General features: G+C 43.0%; 1 protein-coding gene across 3 annotated transcripts in view; it reads right to left on the bottom strand.

Annotated features, from left to right (window-relative positions):
• Nucleotides 1-21,503, bottom strand: part of ltbp1 (latent transforming growth factor beta binding protein 1) — a 78,885-nt gene extending 57,382 nt beyond the window's left edge. For all 3 annotated transcript variants that reach the window (XM_076164223.1, XM_076164215.1, XM_076164207.1), the window contains exons 1-3: nucleotides 20,718-21,503; nucleotides 17,316-17,386; nucleotides 6,435-6,783 (exon numbers count right to left, since the gene is read on the bottom strand). In XM_076164223.1, coding sequence (XP_076020338.1) covers nucleotides 6,435-6,783; nucleotides 17,316-17,386; nucleotides 20,718-21,082 — 785 coding nt within the window. In that variant the 5' untranslated portion in view covers nucleotides 21,083-21,503. The remainder of the gene's footprint in view (nucleotides 1-6,434; nucleotides 6,784-17,315; nucleotides 17,387-20,717) is intronic.
• Between the last annotated feature and the right edge of the window lie 419 nt (nucleotides 21,504-21,922).

A 21,922-nucleotide genomic window follows, 5' to 3' on the forward strand; every position in this document is an offset into this window, starting at 1 on the left:
TTAATGAGGTTTCAACAAGGGCATGGAGAGAAGAGAGGAGGGACACTGAAGCAGGCGAGAAATGGGGAGTAAGAGCTATTTATCTAAAAATGACTCATATTTTCATCCCCTTCATATGATAGGCCCCCTGCCACAGTATAAATAAACAGAGGCTTGTAAATAGCTACGCCGTTACCCTCCGATGTCTTCAAAAGCTATTTCTGTTTCTGTTTTGCAAGCCAAGTGAGAGTCTCCTTCATAGAATAATGTGTTTACATGTATCAGCGTGGAGGAGACATTCTCTTATTGTTTATATGACTGGTAAAAGCTTGTAGACATTCTGTTAGGATAAGATTTCTTAGTGAGTTTGTTTGTGCTGCACACGAAGCGAACAGAGTGTGTGTTTGTGTGTGTGTGTGTGTGTGTGTGTGTGTGTGTGTGTGTGTGTGTGTGTGTGTGTGTGTGAACACGCCTGTGTGAGTGCATGTATGTGCACGCTGTACGCTACATACACTCTTCTTGTGTGCATGTGTGTGTGGGAGGGATCTAAATGCAGACGAAGGCAAGGGGAGCATATAGGGTTGGTATTTGATAGATAGTCTGACCGTGAACTGACCTAAAAATGAAACTCCTACTTTAATAACACTATGCATAGAAATCTGTAGCTACATCACCACACCTGAAAATATAGATGTTCCAGATATTCTAACAAGAAGGTTCCGAAACCAGCAACTCTATTATTTTCTCTGATGCCTCAGTATTGTATTTAGCATAAGTAATCTCAGCATGTGGGCTACACACTGCATCGCTGATCACTGCACCTTATATAGGATCAATGGTTTAAATGTTCCTCTTTTCATTACATTATGTAGTCAATTACAACAAAACCAATCTCAGACTTTACATATTCTTAATGTGTTCTGAAATGGTCAAGCGGTGGAAAGTGCCACGTTACAGTTTGGTATCTGCAAAGCTCCATATGTGACCCCCCTACCCGAGTTCAGCCATGGTCAGGTCAGCACTAGAGAGAGGCTAAGAGAGACTAAAGTGAACCATTGTAACACTGCCAAAACCACAACTGTGTACCATAACCAACAAACAAGGTCAGCACTGGAAACCAGAGACATTCAGACCTGAAATTTATATTGACATCAATCTCTTGGTCTCTAGAAAAGGGCGCAATCAAGCTGCAGAACCCAATAATTCAGGGTAAAACCCATCCATCTCAGTGACCAGAGACAGAAGGACATCATGTACCTATTTGTCATTACTGGAACACTATTAGCTACAAATGAGGCAGAAAGAATGCACAGCAGCCTTTGAGTTTCATTCCAGGGCCCCGAAGGCCTCAAAAGGTTCATCAGTGGCATCAAAATGGTGGACGGCTTCCCAACTCTGAGCGTGTGCTCTCACTTAGGGATCCATTAAAGTGAGAAGTGCAGCTGTCTGACCTCTGCAATCCTGATTTATATAAAAGATGATGAAATGTTTGTGGTAAATCCTATTGCCGTCTGTTATTGCAGTGACACACTTTCCTGACGGGAATCAATAAGGTTTCATCTCATCTCATATAATGTCTTGGGACAAAAAAAGACACCATTTACCACCGCATTCCGTCTAAGGTGTCACTTCATTGGCTCTGTTCCATCACAGTGTCTACATCTGGTATAAGTCTTCTGAAACTGGATTCTCAATCAGAAATCTGGTTTTGTTTTTCAACATCAAAGTGTTAAGTGATTCAAAGTTTTAGTCCGTTGTACAACTCTACTACACTTCTTACCAAATAAAGTAGTCATTTTGGTACGTAACAAATATGCAATCTATCCGGAAAACATGATTTTATGTTTTTTTTAATGTCAGACTGAGATTTAGTTCTTAAAAATCAAGTCAGGTATAACTTTTGTAACATAAATTCGGTGAAAACTAAAACTACATAGATTTGATATGGATTTCAAAGGGATCAACTCCAATAAGTGGATTCAAATGTAATCACATATTATCAAACTCAAACCCTAAGGAAGACCAGCATCAGTCAATACACACAAGACGTTACAGCTACAGATGAAGAAAATAACCAAGGTGGAAGTTCGGTCTGAACCAAAAATCTGCACCGTGACACAGAGTACTGGTGACAGCGAGAGAGAAGCTATAAACACAGGATCTCATTCCAGTCTCAACAAAGTATCTGGCACGACTGCGTGCATTGGCAATGACGGCGCCATTAAAAAAAGAAAGAAAGTAGAAGAGGATTTTGGAGAGCGTCCAAGGAGTGGTTACAAGAGCCTGCTAGTCTTAAATAGCAGAGATCAGTTAGTGAGGTGTGTGTACTGTATGTGTGTGTTAGGCGGGGATGAATCTGTTCAGTTTCGGCCTTCGCTGCTCTGAATTCTCTGGCCACCGTTGCGATCCGCCGCCGACCTCTACGCTCGAGCCGTCCAAGTGCTCCTCCCCACGAGAGCCGACATACTCTGGTCTACCGTGATGAACCCGCTGAACCTCACCAGAACCCTCGCTCGTATTAACAATATTGCGCGGCGAGGGCAGACTGCAGAGTGAGAGCATTGCTGCACACTATACAGATGATTTGTTCAAGCTGGCTTTCATACAGGAGTCCTCAAACATTTCGGAAAATAGGACACTGGATTTCATTTCATTTCCTGAAATTGTGGCTCAAGTGTGAAGATGGAAATTTGATCGTTGAATGTAAACAGGGCCACAACATCAAATTCAAGCATACTATCTCATATCATCTTGTGAAATTATATACTTTGCTTTTGCACTTGACATTCTTGACAGTTTGTGCTGTCAAGTGTTAAAATGGTTTTGAGAGCTGCTCGTTTCCTTTTTTGGCTGAGGCCCTTGACCTTTGACCCCCTGATAACCGCCTCAAACCCAATTTTTGAACTTCAACCAGCCTTGGCTCAGAGTAGCTGTGAGACTTGGGAGGATGGCTGGCTTTACACACTGGTTTGCCTTAAAGCTGCGACTACAGTCATGAGAAGGTAACTGCTTTCAATTTGTGGCTTAAATGCACTCGGGAATGTATTCAATCGGGATCAAATTTGGTGTAATAAGTCTGCTGGAGAGGGAATGCTCCGCAAAGTTTGGCAGACTTTCTTCCCCAGTCATTTTGCTACTGGCCACATTTTATGAGCTGTCTGATTTATCACACTTTAAATCAATGTCTTTGCGTACATTTGAAATATTTTGTACATTTATTGTTTATTAAAACTGTGCTTCAATACGCATATGTACCTTTTTATGTAAATTTAGCACAACCATTGTAATGTCTTCCCAATGAACACCAGATGACAGATCCAGCAGTTTCGTAAGAGCAAATCCATAAACTGCAGTAATCAGAACCTGACACAGTTCAATGGGTTGATCAGTTAGCGGTTTGGCTCATCTCTGCGATGATGAGGTCATCCTTGATCAAAGCGTGATATTGACTGAATGAATTTGTATTCTTACATCCAAATAGAGAATACGAATACAAATTTCTTTACGCATTTTTTAAATCCAATTCCTTCTTCGGTAAGGTGTCAGGCTCTACACTCTACATCTATACTCGACCCTACAGTCTCCTTTCACCAAAGAGTAAACACCTTAAGGTATTGTAACTGGGCTTTTATCTCAGTCCAGCTCAACTAATTCCAAGCCTTCCTTACATTATATGGTTATTTCCCTCAGATCAGTCTTCACATCTCACACAGGTTACTTTAAATATTCTGCCGGTTATCCACGGACAGCAGCAGAGACCTGTGCAGAATCAATGGGGCTTCTCTTCTTCACATACCATGCGTTCTTTTTCTTCCTCTGGAAAATTGTGTTGCGCTATTCTGAACGTTCCATTTTTCTTTTACACATTTTCCAATTTTTCATACCTTTTCCCCACCAATCTGACGCACGTCGGTCACCAGAGGCACTGGCTCGCTGTCATCGAGCTACTTTCTTTCTACTTTCAGCTCCAGCGTTTGACCCTTGCAGCTGAACCGTCGTGGCAGCCATTACAATAGCATTAACCTGTCTGCGGTGATTTATGAGACGCACTGGGATGACGGAGAAGCACTCTTCATCACAACCTGGACTTATAAGCATATACAAACCTATTGGGAACGTTACCGTGCACTTGCGAGATTGCTCATCCTACTACTGACACGAGCAAGCACTTAACCCTCCACACTTGTCTTTCCCCTTTGGTTTGTACCTGTTTTACTTCTTCAGGCAGTGACAGTGCATTCCAGCATTAATAGACGAGACTGGAGTTACACTTTAACCCGCAGAAAGAAATACATAACAAAATATTGCGGCCACATATTGGAAACCAAGGGTTGGAAGACCGAATGCGTCATTCTCTGTTGTTTTTGGGTCCCTGTAGTCCACTAACAAAATTTATTGGGCCTGCGATCCATGGCCAAGTCTACTTTTACTCATTCTGGAGTAGTGGTGCGTGGTATTGAATGTATAAAAGGTGCAATGGTCTTGACTTTAATTATAAAGCATTGATTGATTCTCAACCTATTTCGCATTTTTCTAACTTGGACTAACTTTACCAAAATGTGTGAACAAAAATGTCTGTGTGTCATGCAGAGGTTGATCTGCAGCACATGCAAGGAGGATATGAGGTTGTACAGTTACACAGGATAATCTATGTAGACATAACAGCATAATAAGGTCTCGAGATATTATCTGATATCTGTTGAAGTGGAACTGCTTTGTGCACGAGGACGATGTAAACGTGCAACTTCTCTGTCCATTTATCTCAGACGCTTCTGCATACCAAACTGATGCAAAGTCCCTTTCCTGGAGATCGCTGCTGTAATTTTTCATCCTCCTATCAGATGACACAACTTGTCTCGCTCCGACCAATAGGGTCTGCACGCGAGAGATAAATCCCCTCTGCAAAAATTGAGAGCAGCTTTCGAGGACACGGATCTGGTAGCAATTACGTGTGCCTGTGTTGGCATGAAAACCCGTTTGACGTTTTACAGGGAGCACGTGTAAAACAAAGCACAGAAAATGTATTCATTAAGATTTGAAAGATCATTCGTCAATATCGTAATGTGGTCTGATCCGCGCCAACATCAACCGCACTCTGCCAGGTGATTTTGGACATTTTCTTCAACACGCTGCCATAACATTCAGTTGAAACGCTAAGAGTTTGCATTCGCCCATTGGACCTGACAAGGTGTCGAGACTATTTTTACTGTGTCTAGTGCAACTGCACATTTTCCAGTCATCTGCAGCAGTGACAGGCAAAACAAACCAACAGCTAACCACAGCAGGAGTTAGTGGCATTTCAGCTCCACTTATGGAATTGCCAGGAGAAATTCTACCTATTATTACACTGATGGATGGTGATAATGAGAGCGCACTGGCCAGGCGAACCACAGCTTCACAGTGGGGGATCGGTAAAAAGAAATCACACAGAATATCGCACAGAATATTCCCTCTGCTCGTAGGGGAAGAAGTGTGGCGATTGGACTCGCAGCAATACCATTTAACTCCGTGTCAAACAGTCAGCGTGGTGCTAAACACGCCGCCTGTGTGATTATCATCAGATGAACCCTCATTAGCAGCTTGGGGTGTGTTTGACAGAAACCATGCCTCCGAGACTCCATCAATATACTACGAACACACATTGTTGAGGATTGATTCTTTGTGCCAGGTTTTATTTCTCAATTTAAGGACAATTAGCCAAACAACACTCGCAAAAGACGCCGGTGGGATTTACTGGGAATAGTGGAATAGTGGTCTCAGATATCCAAACATTTGCATCATGCTGGGGCCAGGATTCTGCACAATTAAGACTTCAAGCAGAAGAGCCACTGGTGCGATTCCACTGCTACATTAAGGGTTTTATATTAAGTTAAGAAGCAGGAGAAAGTTCTGGATCACTTTTCACTATGATACACAACCTCAGTATGGTGCGTAATTATTTCACAGAAGTTTCAAAGACTTTCATAGAAGTTCTGAATAATAATTGGGCTTGTTGCCATTTTTTAATGTGTACTCATTTGTATTGAATTAGTTAGGAATATTGAAATCATATAGATTTATACACTACCAGTCAAAAGTTTGGACTAAGAAGAGAAGAGAAGAGAATGAGAAGGTGTGTCCAAACTTTTGACTGGTAGTGTATATAACTAACTAACTTGGACTGGCTGTTCTTTCCTGGCTGGAATTTCTTTGCATCCAAGGTTTTTATAGATGAAGCGATTTTGTGACCCTTTCATACTCTCCCATCTCTGTATTCATATCATGTATCTATCAATCCAACCTGCCTCATGCTTTACTTTGATCACTTTGATCAGGCGTCAACAGTAGACGACTGTACTGAAGACTGTGGTTGTCAGTGAGGGGTACGTAACTGTATGAAGATGAAGATAGAGCTGAGGGTGGAGCTCACTTGATGTTTCCGAGACAAAATACAGAAACAAAAGCCTGTTACTTACTGCTGTTGAATGTGCTGTTGGATGTACTGCTGTCGTAGGTGATGCGGGGCCTGATTGACAGTCAGTCTCATCTGGGCCATGTTGTTGGCTGGTGGCGAGGCAGAGGCATAACCCTGAGGGAGCGCTTGCTGAGGAATGGGCCGCTGGGGAACCACGTTTTGTCCGTTGGTGTGTCCGTTGGTGTGAACCGTCGTGTGTCCATTGGTGGGCCCATTCCCAGGCTGTGCTGGAAAGGAGTGGGTGGGCATCGTCTTCTGTTCGCATGCCTTCCCCTTTGAGCCAGGCTTGCAGACACAGAGCTGAGGCCTGAGGCACATTCCTCCATTCTGGCAATGAGGGAGGCAGTTGGCTACAACGCAAAACCCAGACAGAGGGGAGAGAGGGCAAAAGAAGAAATGGAGAAAGAAGGAGAGAGAAGGAGAGAGAGAAGGATAATTAGTGATGAGGGTATTGGGTCGCACATACAAAAACATGAGAACAGATACAAGCTGTGGTGATGTAATTTAGTAACATTACACATAACCAGTATACGTCCATTATACTCAGATATTCAATTTACAAGATTACCAATCAGAACGATGTGGACTGGGTCAGATCAGGCCGCCATCAAGCCAAAATGTCCCTTATGCAAACCACGTACATCATAAACTAATGAACAAACTACTGTGACATTAGCGGCACATTCATGCTTTGTGCCATCCACAACACACACCGACCCCACCCGTACGGTTTGTTCGTCCAATTCTTAAGCATTGTGGGATATAAGGCCAGTCCAGCCTTGAGGAGCTGTTAGCAGAGCTCAGTTTAGACCACTGCATTTTTTATGGATGTATTTATGTATCGTACAATCATGAATCATTCTTCCTTCCACAAATCCATCTATTATATTCCTAAATTTAAAACGATAACCGGCGTTAGCACTGATTAAAAAGTAATGGGATGGTCCCTTACTGAGGATGTATTATGCCTGAATTGCATTTTTTGGTGTGTATATACATATAGCAAAAATATATTCCTGTGGGATTCTTGACAGGATGCTAAAACCTTAGATACCTTAGATATTTTAAATGGATTTTCTGCTATGACACTCCAATGCCTCCGCTGCACAACATCATGACTTAATATGACATCGTCTATCTGCATGAGAAAGAAAAATGCACCACAACACAACCACCCAAAAAGAAGGCCCCAAAACTGACAGTTTCAGTTTATCACCACTAGCTGTACTCAATCGTGTTACTTTTCCATTATAAATTGTCAAAGCAACTGTAAACATAGTGGAGTGCACTTTTCAGGGAGCAGAGTTTGCCAGGAGGCTGGCAGGCAGCCTGTAATTACACTGGGCTCTATTCTCCACAGGCACATGATAGGGGCTTCCATTTATCAACGACTCCCGTGAGACCTGAGCCTCTTCAATCTTCAAATTACCCAAAGAACTCCACCAGGCCCGATCCAACCTCATCCAGGGCACCGATCTGCCCTCTTCCACTGACCCTTCCTGCTTATCCCGACACCGCCCGCTTGACCTTGGACTTGGGAGCAAATTGAAGATTGGATATTTGGCTTTTTGAACTCATTTCAATGGACCTTCTTGTAGTAGGTTTATATTAGTATCCAACTAATGCTGTTGTTAGATCTTTCCAACATTGTACGTATACATTTTCTGCAACCGTTCAGGTATTTTCGTTGTGAAAGCTTCACCGCCTCTGGCTGATATCGCACACCTGGCTGACAGAGAAGAGGGGGTTGCTCTTTGAACTGTACTCTTCCATTTTTCCTTACATGCTGAGTTTTTTTTTCCCCATCCCCACATCTTCCTAGAGAGCTGATGTGGGCCTGCAAAGCCCTTTGAGACTTTTTATGCGATACCGGGTTGAATAAGCCTGACTTGACTACAAAAGCCTGTCGCAGACAACGCGGCCAAAGTTTACATACTACAGCACGCACATACATGCAAAGTTTTGTTTGGTAAAACTATACAGCGGAAGTTGATAGAAGATATAGATAACACACACGCGCGCACACACACACGCACACACACGCATACATACAGCACTCTTATCACAATACACATTCCAACTGTCCTGATATAGATACAAAACCAGATCTGATCATCTATACTTCTTTGGCCATCCAAAGGTTTAAAACTCAATCCGGTTCTCATAATGGAAATTACACATTCCCGTTTTGGGCAGTGTTTGTGTGTGAGTGTGTGTGTGTGTGAAGCCAGGGAAATGAGTCAGAAAGGGGCTAGTCTCCCTCGTAATCCCCCAGAGTCCCTCAGGGTGTGTCACCTCCTCATTAAGCTTGTTATCTTAATTAGCGGCTTTGTGATTTGTGAAAATGATTAATGGAGGTACGACTAAATGGTGGATGGAAGACATCTGACGCCTTTGCTCTTTGATTGTCCAAATATTTCATGACCAGCACCAAAGAAAATGTGGAAGCCCTAACAAATGGCATGAAAACATTGGATAAAAACTGGACTTTTATCAGAAATCTAGATCAATCGCATGAAAGTGATGCAGTTTCACAACACTACAATGGTTTCACTACAATGGTTGCATGCAGGAATGATAATATGAAATTCTCCTTTTAATTTTAGACTCTTCTTCCAAGTATGAATGATTATATTAACCCTCTATGGGCCAAACAGGATTGTTACTTACTTACTGAAGAGTCGACACACTGTTGAACTCTTTTTGTTTTTGTTCTGGTCACATCTATCCTCCTCTGATGTCATATTACAGTGAAAATGCATATCCCTAAAGGCTTTTCACAATTTTGACCCTAACTTGACGCACAAACAAACACAAGGTTGCATGAACTGTTGGGCTAAACTATTAATTCGGTGCCTAATGTCAAGGACGAGAGCACGATTCCCGTAGATATTGTTTCACTCGCATTTGTAAATCTCTCCATGTGTTTCCGTCCTTTGTTGGTTCTCTTTGGGTCTCGCACTGAATTCCTATGCTCTGATGCCAAACTATGCAACGTCTCAGACAGAAGATACAACAGATGACGTTTCAAGAGGACTGAGATACAAAAGCACTTAGGAGATGTTGAAAGGTGATTGGCTTAGAATAAGATATGTTTTCAACTTTGCTTCAACCGAAACTGGCAGAGGGAATAAAGTCTTGTGTGTTTTGCAATCTTTGCCTCGTTTCTGGAAAGAAATATCCTGAAACAAAGGGGGAAATTTGAGGATTTGCTTGGTTTGAAGTGTGACTGAATCTCTATCACCATGGAAGTAGTACAATTTCAGGATAAGTGAGGAACAAATCCAATCTAGAGATATTTGTCCCTGTGTTGACCTTCAAAACCTTATTTCAGTCCGGTTGTAATCCCATCCCCCTTTCATCGCCAACGGTGGAGTGACATTACCTGAAAGATTACATCACTCCTGTCTTTCCCCCTTCTAAACTGAGTTATGTTTGCTTTTTAAAATACCCCCACACTGTAATTTTCCACTTTGGGTGAAGCTTTTTTGCTTTCTTTTCCGACGAGCGTAAATAGTTTTCATTTCCCCCGCCTCTCTGCTTGGGCCTGGAGCTGAGGCCGCCATGTGCTCTGCGAATACTTTTCTCCTTCAGACTGAGGTCAGCTACACGAGAGCACCGTTCTGTGACCAGGATGACGGACTAAGTGATGGTAATTTACTTGTTAGCTGGGGACAGGAAATAGATCAGTCACGGTGATGTCCTCGCTCTTTTGATCAAACGATGCTGGCTTGCGAGGAGGAGCCCCCCCTCCGCCACACACACACACACCAGTAACTGAGGTTTACTAGTGGGTTTGCAAGAGTTAAAAATATCTTGGGTGTGTATACGCGAGTGTGTGTGGTTGTGTTCATGTGGTAGGGGACCCAAGGTGAGAAGCCAAAACTGAGAGCCATGTGGACGCATAATGTCTTTCTTTGTGTCACTGCCTTGATGCCTTCAAATTCCAAAAGAGAAGGAGAGAAAAATTGCTCAGACTAACTGCAACAGCCTGTTTAACCTTGCACACGGCCGGGACAGATGTTCACGGAATTCAGAAGCAGGTAGCAGTGGAAAGATATGACATCGATATATGAGGTATTAAATTCCACATTATCTGAGTCACTGCTCGGCCCCCAGGTTCAGATGAGCTCTGATAAGGCCGTCTGCTGAGGTTCTCTGGACCTCGCTAATCCTCTGGGCCACAGGCGCGTTTATCTTTCCACTGGTCTGCAACAACGCTGTGCAAAACCCAATCAGTTATTGTTCACAATAACAGGCTGGATCCTTTTTTTTAAGTTAACTTGCCTGCAATTCATTCAAATTGTGGTTTTAGGTTGTTTCCATTGGCTGCAGCATTACTTCAGAAGATGTAAGAGGAAAAGCTGAGGGAACACGCCGGTGAACACATCCTTTATGTACCCTACTGCAAAGCCATAGTTTGGTATCTTACACACATAATCGCATTTGCCGAATCTATAAATCCTACAAGTTTGACCCATTAAATTGGACCTAAGTTGCAAGCAGGGCAGTATGCAGCTCCAGAATGGATGCAGGTGGACAGCTTCCAGATATAGGTTGACTACTTACCCACTCCTAAAAGCATTATTTGTTTCTACGCATCAATATAAAAGGTACAAAGTATGATTAAGACATCTTTCGAGTTGATAAAGAAACATTTTCCGCTGGCGTGCCTCCTGATTTCACGTGACATTTCGGACTGTTCCTCCCCGTTTATCCTTATAATCCACGCTTTTCACATAACTGACATTATTTTGACAGAAATTACTTTGATGTATAGTGTAGTAGATGTATGTATTACGAGTGGAAAGCTTCATTGGTCCAAATCTGTGTTGGATAAAGTGGATTTATTTGAATTTCCCGTCCAATGCATCCCTAAAACCACAAATAATGAATTACAAAGGCACTAATAAGGAAACACCGTTCATCACAAAGCCCTGTGACTATGTTTATAAGAAACACTCAAGAGTTTCACGGTTGTGCGCTGATAATGGGTTTCTGTGGTCATAGAAGGTCACAATGTGTTTTCCAGGCCTGGATATGTTTTGCAAAAATATTCAAAATGTTTTGAAAAAAATCATGATTGTAATCTCGACGAGTCAAGATAGAACCTACAACTGACACAATACTACATCCCTGAAATCCACTCTTGTATAGTCTTGTGATTCCCTATTCTTGTGCGATTGCATTTGCTTGATTACAGCACGGCATGGTAGAAGCAACGGTTGATTTACTTATTACATCATGGAAAAGCTTTGGAATTTAAGTGGAAAGCACAGAAACCCTGCTTAAAGAAAACATTTCTTCTTCATCTAGTTAGGTGTTTTTTAATCAGACTTCTTACATACTGGCAAGAAAAAAAAAGGGCTTATTTGCCTTAAAGTATTTCTCCCTCCTCCCCTTTCTCTCTCGAACCATTTTTCCATGTGGGATGGCCAGGAGAACACCTGGCAACTTGCTGACTCAAGTGGTTTTGCTCCTCCTAGCCCAATGGCCAAGCCCATTACAGCTCATTATTGTGTCCATCAGCAGCTTTGACACTGGAGGGCTCTGTGCTGAATGCAGGTGCTATAAAGCCAAAGGAGGAGGCACAGTGAATGTTCGACATTCGGGTTCGCAGGGGCAGCAGGGGAGTCAAGTCGATTAAGTCTTGACCGTTTGCTGGGTATTGTGTCTGGAGAAAGTCCACGCTCACCCCACTTAACCACCAATCCAGACACAAGGTCTCTGAATGAGTCTGGTAACAATAGAATGGTTTCCTGCAGTGAGGGCTAATGGCCCGCAGCAGGTAGTAAAGCTGAGCATTCACAAGTGTTACACAATCTCATTGTCTACAGGAGCGGCTGATTTTCCTCGATAAGATTTATGTTGCTTTTTGCTCCCGCTCATTTTATCCACTTTCCTTTTTTGGAAATACATGGCGTACTGTGTACGGCAGCAGCAAGAGGCTGCATTTTACCGCCTAGTGCAAAGAGTGTATGCACAGGAGACAGCTGAGCCAGGGACCAAACACACACCTGCAGGGCATAAGAAATCAAAGAAACGTATGAAATGCCTCCAGACGTCCAGGAGAAGCACCAAACAATATAAAGACTCCTCAGACAAAAAATGAGGGGCAGGATGTTGAAGAGAACGTGGTGGAATTTTTGACATGTTTCCTTTTATTCCCTCTCATATCAGGAGCACCTAGCTGTTCAATACATCTAGAAACCCTGATAGACCGCATAGTCTTTACCATTTTTATATGACTGCATAAGTCAGAAAAATAACATCTGATCTAATCTGATCCGTCTCTTTTGTTAGCATCCCATTACAGAATCATTGTGTGTCCCAGGTATTCAGCCCTTTAATGAGCTGCTCCATATTTATTTTGTCCAGTTTAACAGCAAGATTTCTATTGTGCCAAATGCAAAAATGTCGACTGCACTCATTGCTTGCAGACAGCATTTGAGAGATTTTCAGAACTAATTTCAGGCCGGCTTCTCCTCGGAAACATCCAGATGGTATTAAAATGATCAGAGGCCCAGTGAGGTCATGAAAGAACAGTTGGTGTTCCGGCAGTAAATTTTCTCCAAGGTCAAGGGAGAAAAACACCAACTTTGCTGATTCCGACAGGCAATAAAAATCACCAACTACCACCTGTACATGCTGCAAGTAGCTCACAAAATACATTTAGTAGGGGTGTTAAAAATCAAGTGTCATGGAGGTGTAGCAGGCAGCTGTCTGCAACTACCCTCTGCAGAGAGTAAGGGACTGAGCAGTCACGGGGGACTGGAGGATTTAGGGAATTTGCCACTCTGAAAAGAACCATTTCACCTAGATTTAGTTCCGGCAAAACCTACTATCAGACTGAAACAAACATGGTTACGTGAAGCAATCTGTCCATAACGTAAATCTGCGTTTTCATCTCAAAGCCCAGTTACATCGACCCAGTCACAGAGGCCATACCCCAGTGTTTTCTCTTACTTGCCTTACGTTTCCTTTTCAGGCACGTAAACGGAGCCTTTTCACAAAGTCACAAAGATGTTTTGTCTGCAGTGACTTCAGGCGGACTCGACAAAGCCCTATTCTGCCCCGCAATTCAATAATCTGCCGACATTTGACTTCATCCAGCAAGTCTGGGGGAGTGCGTGGAATGTCTCCTCGTCGTTTCTACTGAAATCACATGTCTTTAACCATAGCAGGCAGCACAAGAAGCAAACACAAAAATCTGCGTTGTACAACAGCAGCCGAATCTTATTTGTATCCATTTCTATACTTATATTAAAGTCAGACACGAGGCCTCCATGACTGCCATAAATAAACTAAGATAAAAAAAAAAAACACACGACAAACCTTTTCCCTTCTGTAGCTGTTACAAGGCACTTTATGTACAGAAGGATAAGAATGTCATTTCAGCTGTAACAGGTTTAAACCGTGACTTTTAAAGTGGCCTAAATCCATCATAAAGATGCTGAGCCTTGCCTTGAGTGAATATGTGTGACCTAACATGGAAGACTTGCTGCCTGTAACACTGGACAGGGTAGAATTTTCACAGCTTTTAACTCGGCTTCCCACAACATTAAAGGGCCTGTCTTGCTAGGCAGCTGGGTGTGCAGGTGGGGGGTTGGTGGGGCCTGACAACCTGAAAGAGGACTTTATTCGTGGTGGCTTACAGACTCATGTGGCCACGTGTAAGGCAGTGGCCCAACAAAAACAGTCCATTTGTTCACTTCTCAATGGAGCAGCACCGATTTGGCAAGGAGAACTGTAGTCAAAGGCCTGCCAGGGTGTAGACCGTGGCCTCTCCAAGTCTGGACCAAGGTCTGGATTGATTTGCCGCCCGGTCAGAATCCTAAAACCCTGAAGCCTGACGTGCCTGGTGTTAGTTACTGTAGTCTGAGTCATATTTTCTTGTCTTCCACGCACTGTCGGTGACTTATTTGCGTTTTGTTATGGACAACTTAATCTTATTTTTGTCACTGTGTTGTTCCGCACCTCTAACCTTGTGTAAAATTCAGACGTGGATCTTTAATGGAAAAAGTTTATCTGAAGAGAGAGTAGAGAAAAAGAGATAATGGAATGATTAAATTTGACTATGGTTATTAATGACCTTGCCTATAGAATTCACTATTCAAAGGGAGTTGTAAGTGGAGAGGGTTTGTGCATGTACTGTACAGCAGCACCTTTAGTACAATACTATCCCCATAGTTGCACGTGGGTCCTTGATCTAAGCACAAAAATGTCTGTGAAAGCCTGAGGAACCAGAGAAGGATCATATGTTGGTCATTATCAGAGGGCTTGTACCCATTTGAACAGAACCTCTGCTCCCAGGTTGCAAGTATGCCATGTTCCAAAAAGCTGTTAGCAATGGTTTTAATCAGGACACAAATGATTTGCTTTTTGAGGCCAAACCAATGACAAAATCCACCCAGATAGATGAGCACTTAGACCACAAGACACTGAGACGTCACTGCAAACCAAACAAACTGAAATCCTAGTGAACAAAACAGCATGTGAGAGGAGACAATACCAACTTTATAAACCGGGTTTAAACAATGAGCACAAACGGCACCAGTATAAAAAGTATGTCACAGTAGAAATTCTTATTTTGACGGATTTGGAAATCGTTTTAGATCAAATAGAAAACCTTTAGATTAAAACTATACATGTTTCCTTAGTGTTGATGTGAAATTCACACGGAATTCCATCATGGATTTGTGCCATGTGGGCCGAACAGAAGCCTGGCTGTGGGAAACCCTCCAAACATCCTTATCAACCATCCATCAGCGCTCTTAAAGAACCACGGCTGATTAAATATTGAGCCGTAAGCACACTGTTATGCACAAACACACACAAACACTGAAACTAAACAACGGAGTCGTACACAGCAGAAACCACAGCCACAAAGGACAATGTGTACGCGACATTTCAACAGTTTTTTACATCGTGTAACCATGGCAAGCCAAGGGTATGATACCAAAACAAGACTCGGGCCAAATTTACTCCTTGCATTAACAACCATTCTCGTTTCCATTGCTTACTTACAGGACAGATTCATTATGTAGTGTGTTGGACAGAACGAACAATATACTGACAATGACAAGTTTGTTTGTTGTGCTTTAGGAAAGGTCAGAGAGCGTCCAAAATAACAAAAAGAGGTTCATTCTCCAAATGGAATTACTTTAATAATTAATTCTTACAGCAATCTGCCTGTTAGATTTTGACATTTCTAGTGTAAACAAGCAATTTTTTAAGTCCGATCAGGCAAAAAGTGGAAGTTCTGACCTGGCAGTCACACTACAGTAAAGGTCACTACAGATGAATGTCCATCTTGAAAGGTCTTGGGATTGGTTTTAGATTTGTTTGTTGGTTGTTTTCTAGTGCATATACATAGGCAATGATGTTAAAACAAACAACTCCACTAGGAAGAAACCCACAAAGTTAAGCAGTTGCACTGTACTAAACTAGTGTCTGACGTTATTTCGTGGCTAGACGGTAATTTACTTCCATTTGAACACAGAGTGAATACTTATGCCGTACATCTCATTAATGGTGAGTTTGGTTCAGGCGCTTTTCCACTGTGCTGCTCTTTTGAGAATAAGTGCTTGATGAAAGGCGACGCAGTTCCTATAGCATAATTTAAAAGGTTAAGTGGAGAGTGACAGAGCCAAACACTATTAAACCGAGACATGGGGGACTCCTGTTGCTCTCCAGAGAGTCTAAGCAGTCTCCTCTTCTCTGAGCTCCACCAGATGGGCCCAGCACTGTAGAAAAACTGTTTACTTCTTAAATAACGAGTTGGCAAAGCCCTGCAAATAAGAAAGCGATCTGTCCAATGGGTCCTCGCCAAGACGTATAATCCATTCCAAATCTGTTTCTCTTTCACTCTGGGACACATGCGCTCGCTAGTCGGACAGTATAATAACAGTCTCCTCATGACTCGGCAGTCAAGAGGAGACTTGTTCTTGCGTTCTCGGTGCGCAACAACAATATTTGCATGTGGTCAGAAACCGATGCGCACAAATCCTTTTCACGTGTTTAAGGCAAGTTCAAAGCCTCGAAATGAAGCAAAGCAACTTCATAGAAAGCGAGACATTTGCGACATTTGCGGGTATAGAAAAGAATGAGACGTCCTTTTTCGGTCAAGTTCCATCTGAACCAACCAGATACACTCAGTACACATACATGCAGTGTGATTGTACTCTGTTGAATAGATTTTGTTTATCCATCACGTAAACAACATAATCAGATCGTGATGGCCATAAACAAACAGTGATGCTGCCATGGCAACAGACTGTGATTGTGTGACTGTGAATTGATTTACTCAGGCACAGGAATTACCCATTGTTTTATAACTACTATGAGCAACTCCAGCATTTCCTCACCTGATGTTCTAGAGGCTAAATTAAACGGCTGAATAAACCATAGATCCGTACACAGTAGATGCACATAAAAAGCCGGTAGTCAGTATTTATTTGTGTACAAATCAATCAAACATGAATCTGTGGGTGTATTGCTCTGATAGTTGCCATGGAACCATGAACATTTGAAATAGGTGTGTTTTATTATATTACAGTATAAATGTGATGGGTGTATTGGAAATCCCACACTGATCTCTCCATGTTCTTCACATTTAACCCCTGCTCCACATGTTTGTACACCCCGATACTCCTCCCTGACCCCCTCTTACTAAGGCTGAGAAGAGGTTGTAGTAGCAAACAAAACATCAAAAAGTACAAGAACTCAAATTTTCAAAGCAGATGTCAAGCATTGGAAAGAACGTGGTTGAGTGCCTGAAGCATGTTGGCTGGCACCCAGGGTTTGTGTGTAGCCTACAGTCAGTGTATTTGAGTTCATGTGAAGCTGGCGTTGTGTCGAAAGGAGTTTAATGTACACTCACGCTTTGTGCACCGTTGCGATCCCTGAGATTTAGTCCATCCATGACAGCACTGCCCTCCACAGACGTTCACCCTGCAAATACAAAACAAGCAAAAACAGATGAAACGCATCCAGATGAACTCATATTACACAGAAAACAGAAGGCAGAGGGGTTGCTTAAAAGAGCAAAAACAAAGGAACACAAGCTGCTGATGATGTGACACTTTGTCTTTGCTTCTCTCATTGTGGTCTGGCAAGGCTCGACGGGCTTTTGCTGGGTAGAGGCTGTACCATATATGATTGGCAGTTCTCTCCTTGACGCAGGCATCAACACAAACCCTTCTTACGTGTGACTGGAGGAAAACACAAACTCACTGCTTCTGAGTTTCAAATGGAAAAACATGGCATCCACTGAAAACACTTTCTGAATAAATCTAAGGTGAGAAACAAGCCATGAAGACACAGCAAGTTGAATCCGTACTCATTTCTCTACAGTTCACCGATTGGCCTAATGATGTAGTGTGGATGGTGTGACTCGTCATCCTAAACCAGAGAACAAGCAGGTGTTAAAGATGTGAAATTCTGCAGTTTCATGAGTCAAGACTGAGTCAAGACTGCACTCAGTCACAGAGGTCGAGAATTTATTTGCAGAGGTCAAACCCATAGACTTGGTTTCTATGTAACATTAAGGAAGGAAAGGTTCCTACCACCAATAACATGTTTCTGAGGAGATCCCATTTTTAATTATAATGATTACCAACCTGAATAACTGAAACACATGTTGTATTTATGACTTCCAAGCTTGAAAGTAAGTCCTCCGGCAGACACCTAAGCCCACACCAAAAGACATGACCCCCAACCTACACACACACACACGCATGCACGTCTCCACCTCCTGTAAGCCTTAGGTAATATTCTGGTATGAGAAATTTGCTTTCATTGGGGGTTAAAGCAGTTCACATTCCCTAATCACATATCAAAAACTCAAAAGGAGCTGAAGCCCCGGACCACACACACACACACACACACACAACGTGGTGGCCTATTGTTACTCTTTCCGTTTCTTGGTTCTTACCCATTCTCTGCCTTCTCACAAACGAAAATACACAGGCAATTAATTTGACCCTGGTCCCCAAATAAAGCTCAAATACACAAACAGGGACAAAGGGTTCTTCATTTGAATCAGTTCTTTCAGATACAAGTCTGAAGCTCAGCCGGCCTTTGAATCAATTACGCACACAGGAAGCTAATAGAAAAGTCTGCGTTTTTATAATTGGCAAGTAGGATTCTTGTACACTCAGAATGAAAGAATAAGTGCCCTTGTTACCAGAGGCAGCGATGAAAGAGGCTTACAAGTGACAGAAGGAGGAGTTGGCAGTGGCTATAGTTTATTTAGCGATTAAAAAAAGGCAAAATAAGAGCAGGAAGGAAGAAGGAGAATTTTCTCTTTTTATATCCATATCAGCAAATGTCAACTTTCTACTCAAGTTATCTCATAATTTAACAGGCAGATTGAGCCCATTCAAAGTTTTGAGGGGGAAAAACCCTTTTGGTTTCCATGGTCCCATGACCTTTGCTCTCTATCAACATCCTGAAAACAAACGTTACATTTTTTGTCGCACTACTGGTCAGGGTCAAAGAATTGTAAATCATCAGAACTTTGTTAGTTCCACACATTTGTACTGTAGGGTGTAATGAAGCTTGCCTCCCCTTGGGAACGCTACTGGGGCCGTTAAGACTTTTAGTGATTGTTTTTTTACCACCCACTATTCCAAGCTAAGCATTGCTCACACAGATGCCAAACATGTCAGGCTGGATTTTAGGAACATGTGTATGAAATTATGCGGAAAACTATCATATTTTCAGATGATGTAACTGTACAACCATAAAACAACATGGCTTCACAGGATTGAGTGTTTAACTGAGTTTACGCTTCATTTATTGTAGTTTATACAGTTTGTGGTGTTGGAATAAGGAGATATAGAATATATTAGATACTTTGTCTAGAATAAACTCAAGAGAAAGTTATAGGGAAACATCAAACGTTCCAGACTTAAGAAAACAATTAGTGGCACCTAAGGGTAATCTGGGTGACAGCAGGGAGCTCAGTATTCTGAATGAACTACACTCTTAAATGAGGGTGGGGACAAAGCTAATACCACACTGTGTAATTTGATAGTGATTCACAAATGAGAAATGCTGAACAGTGCATAGGCTCCTTTTATGGTCATATACTGTAGAAACGCCGAAATCATGGTTGGACTTCATGATTTAAGCAACATTGTTCACACAAAATGTCGTGGTGTGGACACAGCAGGCAACTATTCAAGGGTCATCTCACACATTAACGACTAATTAGTATCATCAACCAACTGTTTAGCCACACAGGGAATGGAAACACTATCAGTGACATTTCAATGGGCTTGTACAAAAAGCCTTTGCGAGTTAGTTCAATGCAATGGGAAGGAAGCCGCTTTTTCAAAGGATCGTTTCCCTTTCAGACTCAAGAGTGCAGCATTTCAAGGGTCACAGGACAACCAAAGTGTTTTCAGGACACACGGCGAGGCGGAATATAAATGAAAATTGTAGATTTAGAGAAACCTCCAGTCGAGGAACTGATTTATAGTTGAGTGTAGGATATGAATTGGTGATTGTAACATGGCTTGAATGATGTATTGGTATAATCAGGTGCACAGTCATGACTCAAAGACCTCAAGATTATATTTTAACATCCACTTTGTTATTTAGAGTGAAGATGGGAAGGTTTGGCAAGCAAGATCACAATGAAATAATATATACTTGTCTGGTTAATGTAAAGAAAGAGATCATGGAATCGTACTTCAACATACCTCACCTTCCCTTCACTGACAACAATCACCTTGTAGGCTAATTATGTTACTTTTATGTCCACCACATTCGTGATCTTACAATAATATCTTTCAGCTATCCCTAATATAGAGAGCAATAATTGACAATAACGTACAACATCCTTTCTAACTGTATGTAAAGTGGTGGGTGTGGGGGGTCAGCCGCAGCCTCGGGCCACAGAAAGGCTCGGGCCGGCCCTGCTGGTTGACCTCTCCTGCTGCAGAGGAGCAACAGGAACCACTTCAAGGATGCTGTGGTGAGAGATTACTACTTAAAATCTGCAATTAATCTGTCAATATCAGCATCCATCTAATGCAATTTGTTTGTTTCCAGTTATCATCTGCACTCATCTGAGCCACAAGGAGGTCAGAGACTTCTTGACCCCAAAGCCACACTCAAATCAGGGCTGTCCACTCCGATTAACCACAGTTGGAAAATGGCACTTTGTCATTGTGAGGATGGATATTACACATGAAAGTTCTGACGTGCTTAGTCATTGTGGTGGTTGTTTGGTTTATGATAGAAGTTGACAGGAAGTTCAAGTTTAACTTCTTACCCGGACAGCTTCAGGAGCTGCTGCTTCTCCTGGCTTTGGACCTGCTGATGCTGACTGTACTGCGGTATCGGAGCCGCCTGGTTTCCCATCCTGCGGGTCCGGACTTGGCCTCCGTAGCGGGCTGAGAGCTCCACGTTGTACGTATGCGCCGGCCCCGAAGCTCCGTGGAGCGACGAGATGGAGCTGACTCTCACCCCGCCGCTGTCCGCTCCGCCGGGCCCCGCTCCCGGCCCCGGCCCGGGCTGCAGCACGTACAGCCTCCTGAAGCCGCTCCGGCTCTGCTGCTGCTTCGGCTCCGCTGACACACAAACCGGAGAGAGCAGCAAAACTAAGGAAAAGAAGAGGGCCCATCTATTCCAAGCCATGTCCACAACGGAGAAAAAAAAGAAAAGACAAGGGGGGAAAGTTTGTGGAAGTTTCTAAACGAACAGGTCCAGGTTAGTGGGTTCGGCTCCGTGAAAACTTTTACATATTACTCCTGTAGGCATCGACCTCCAGTCCGGTGTGGGGACAGACAGGGAGAGACGCTGTGTTCACTGGGGAAGCTTTGGGTTCAAACAGGGCATGTAGGGCGGTGATCCTCCTCCGGTGCGGCCGTGGCTCCAGGCTTGATGGCTGCTGCGGCTCCTCTGAGCGCTTTTTGGTCCTGGTCCGCCAGTCAGAAGAAGCCTGAGAACTCCAGGAAAGTTTCTCCGTTGGAGGTGAAGCGGAGTCACAGCGAGCAGCCTGCCTGCCTCCAGACGTGACGTCAGGAGGGGGGAGCCTACTCACCACCTCACCCCGAGAACGTTTGCTCACACAGCTTCTAGGGGCCCAAGGGTGTCAGGGGGACCTGAACCAAAGCCCCCACCCACCCACCCCCACCCGTACACACAAACACACATTCACTCACTCACACACACACTCCTACATCTCAGATAAGTTGATACTGGCTTTCAGTTTTAATGAGTATAAACACAACACAGATAATACTGGAAGGAAATCAGTGAGCATACCTCCACCAAGACCGAGCGGTGACTCCTCCAGTTATGGCTCTCTCAGAGACCATGATCACCACCTCTGCCTTCACTGAAACTCCTACATACGTTTGATTCTATTTCCATGTCTGGTTGCTGTTACTGACAGAATGAAACTGTTGTTATAGCGCCACCATCAGGTAGAAGATGTGATGTTTCTTTTCTCTTTTGCACAAGTATTGAGTGCAC

Source organism: Genypterus blacodes, unplaced genomic scaffold, assembly GCF_046128005.1.
Source record: "Genypterus blacodes isolate CSIRO-AG114 ecotype Tasmania unplaced genomic scaffold, CSIRO-AGI_Gbla_v1 ptg000012l_1, whole genome shotgun sequence".
In the NCBI taxonomy this organism is placed as follows: Eukaryota; Metazoa; Chordata; class Actinopteri; order Ophidiiformes; family Ophidiidae; genus Genypterus; species Genypterus blacodes.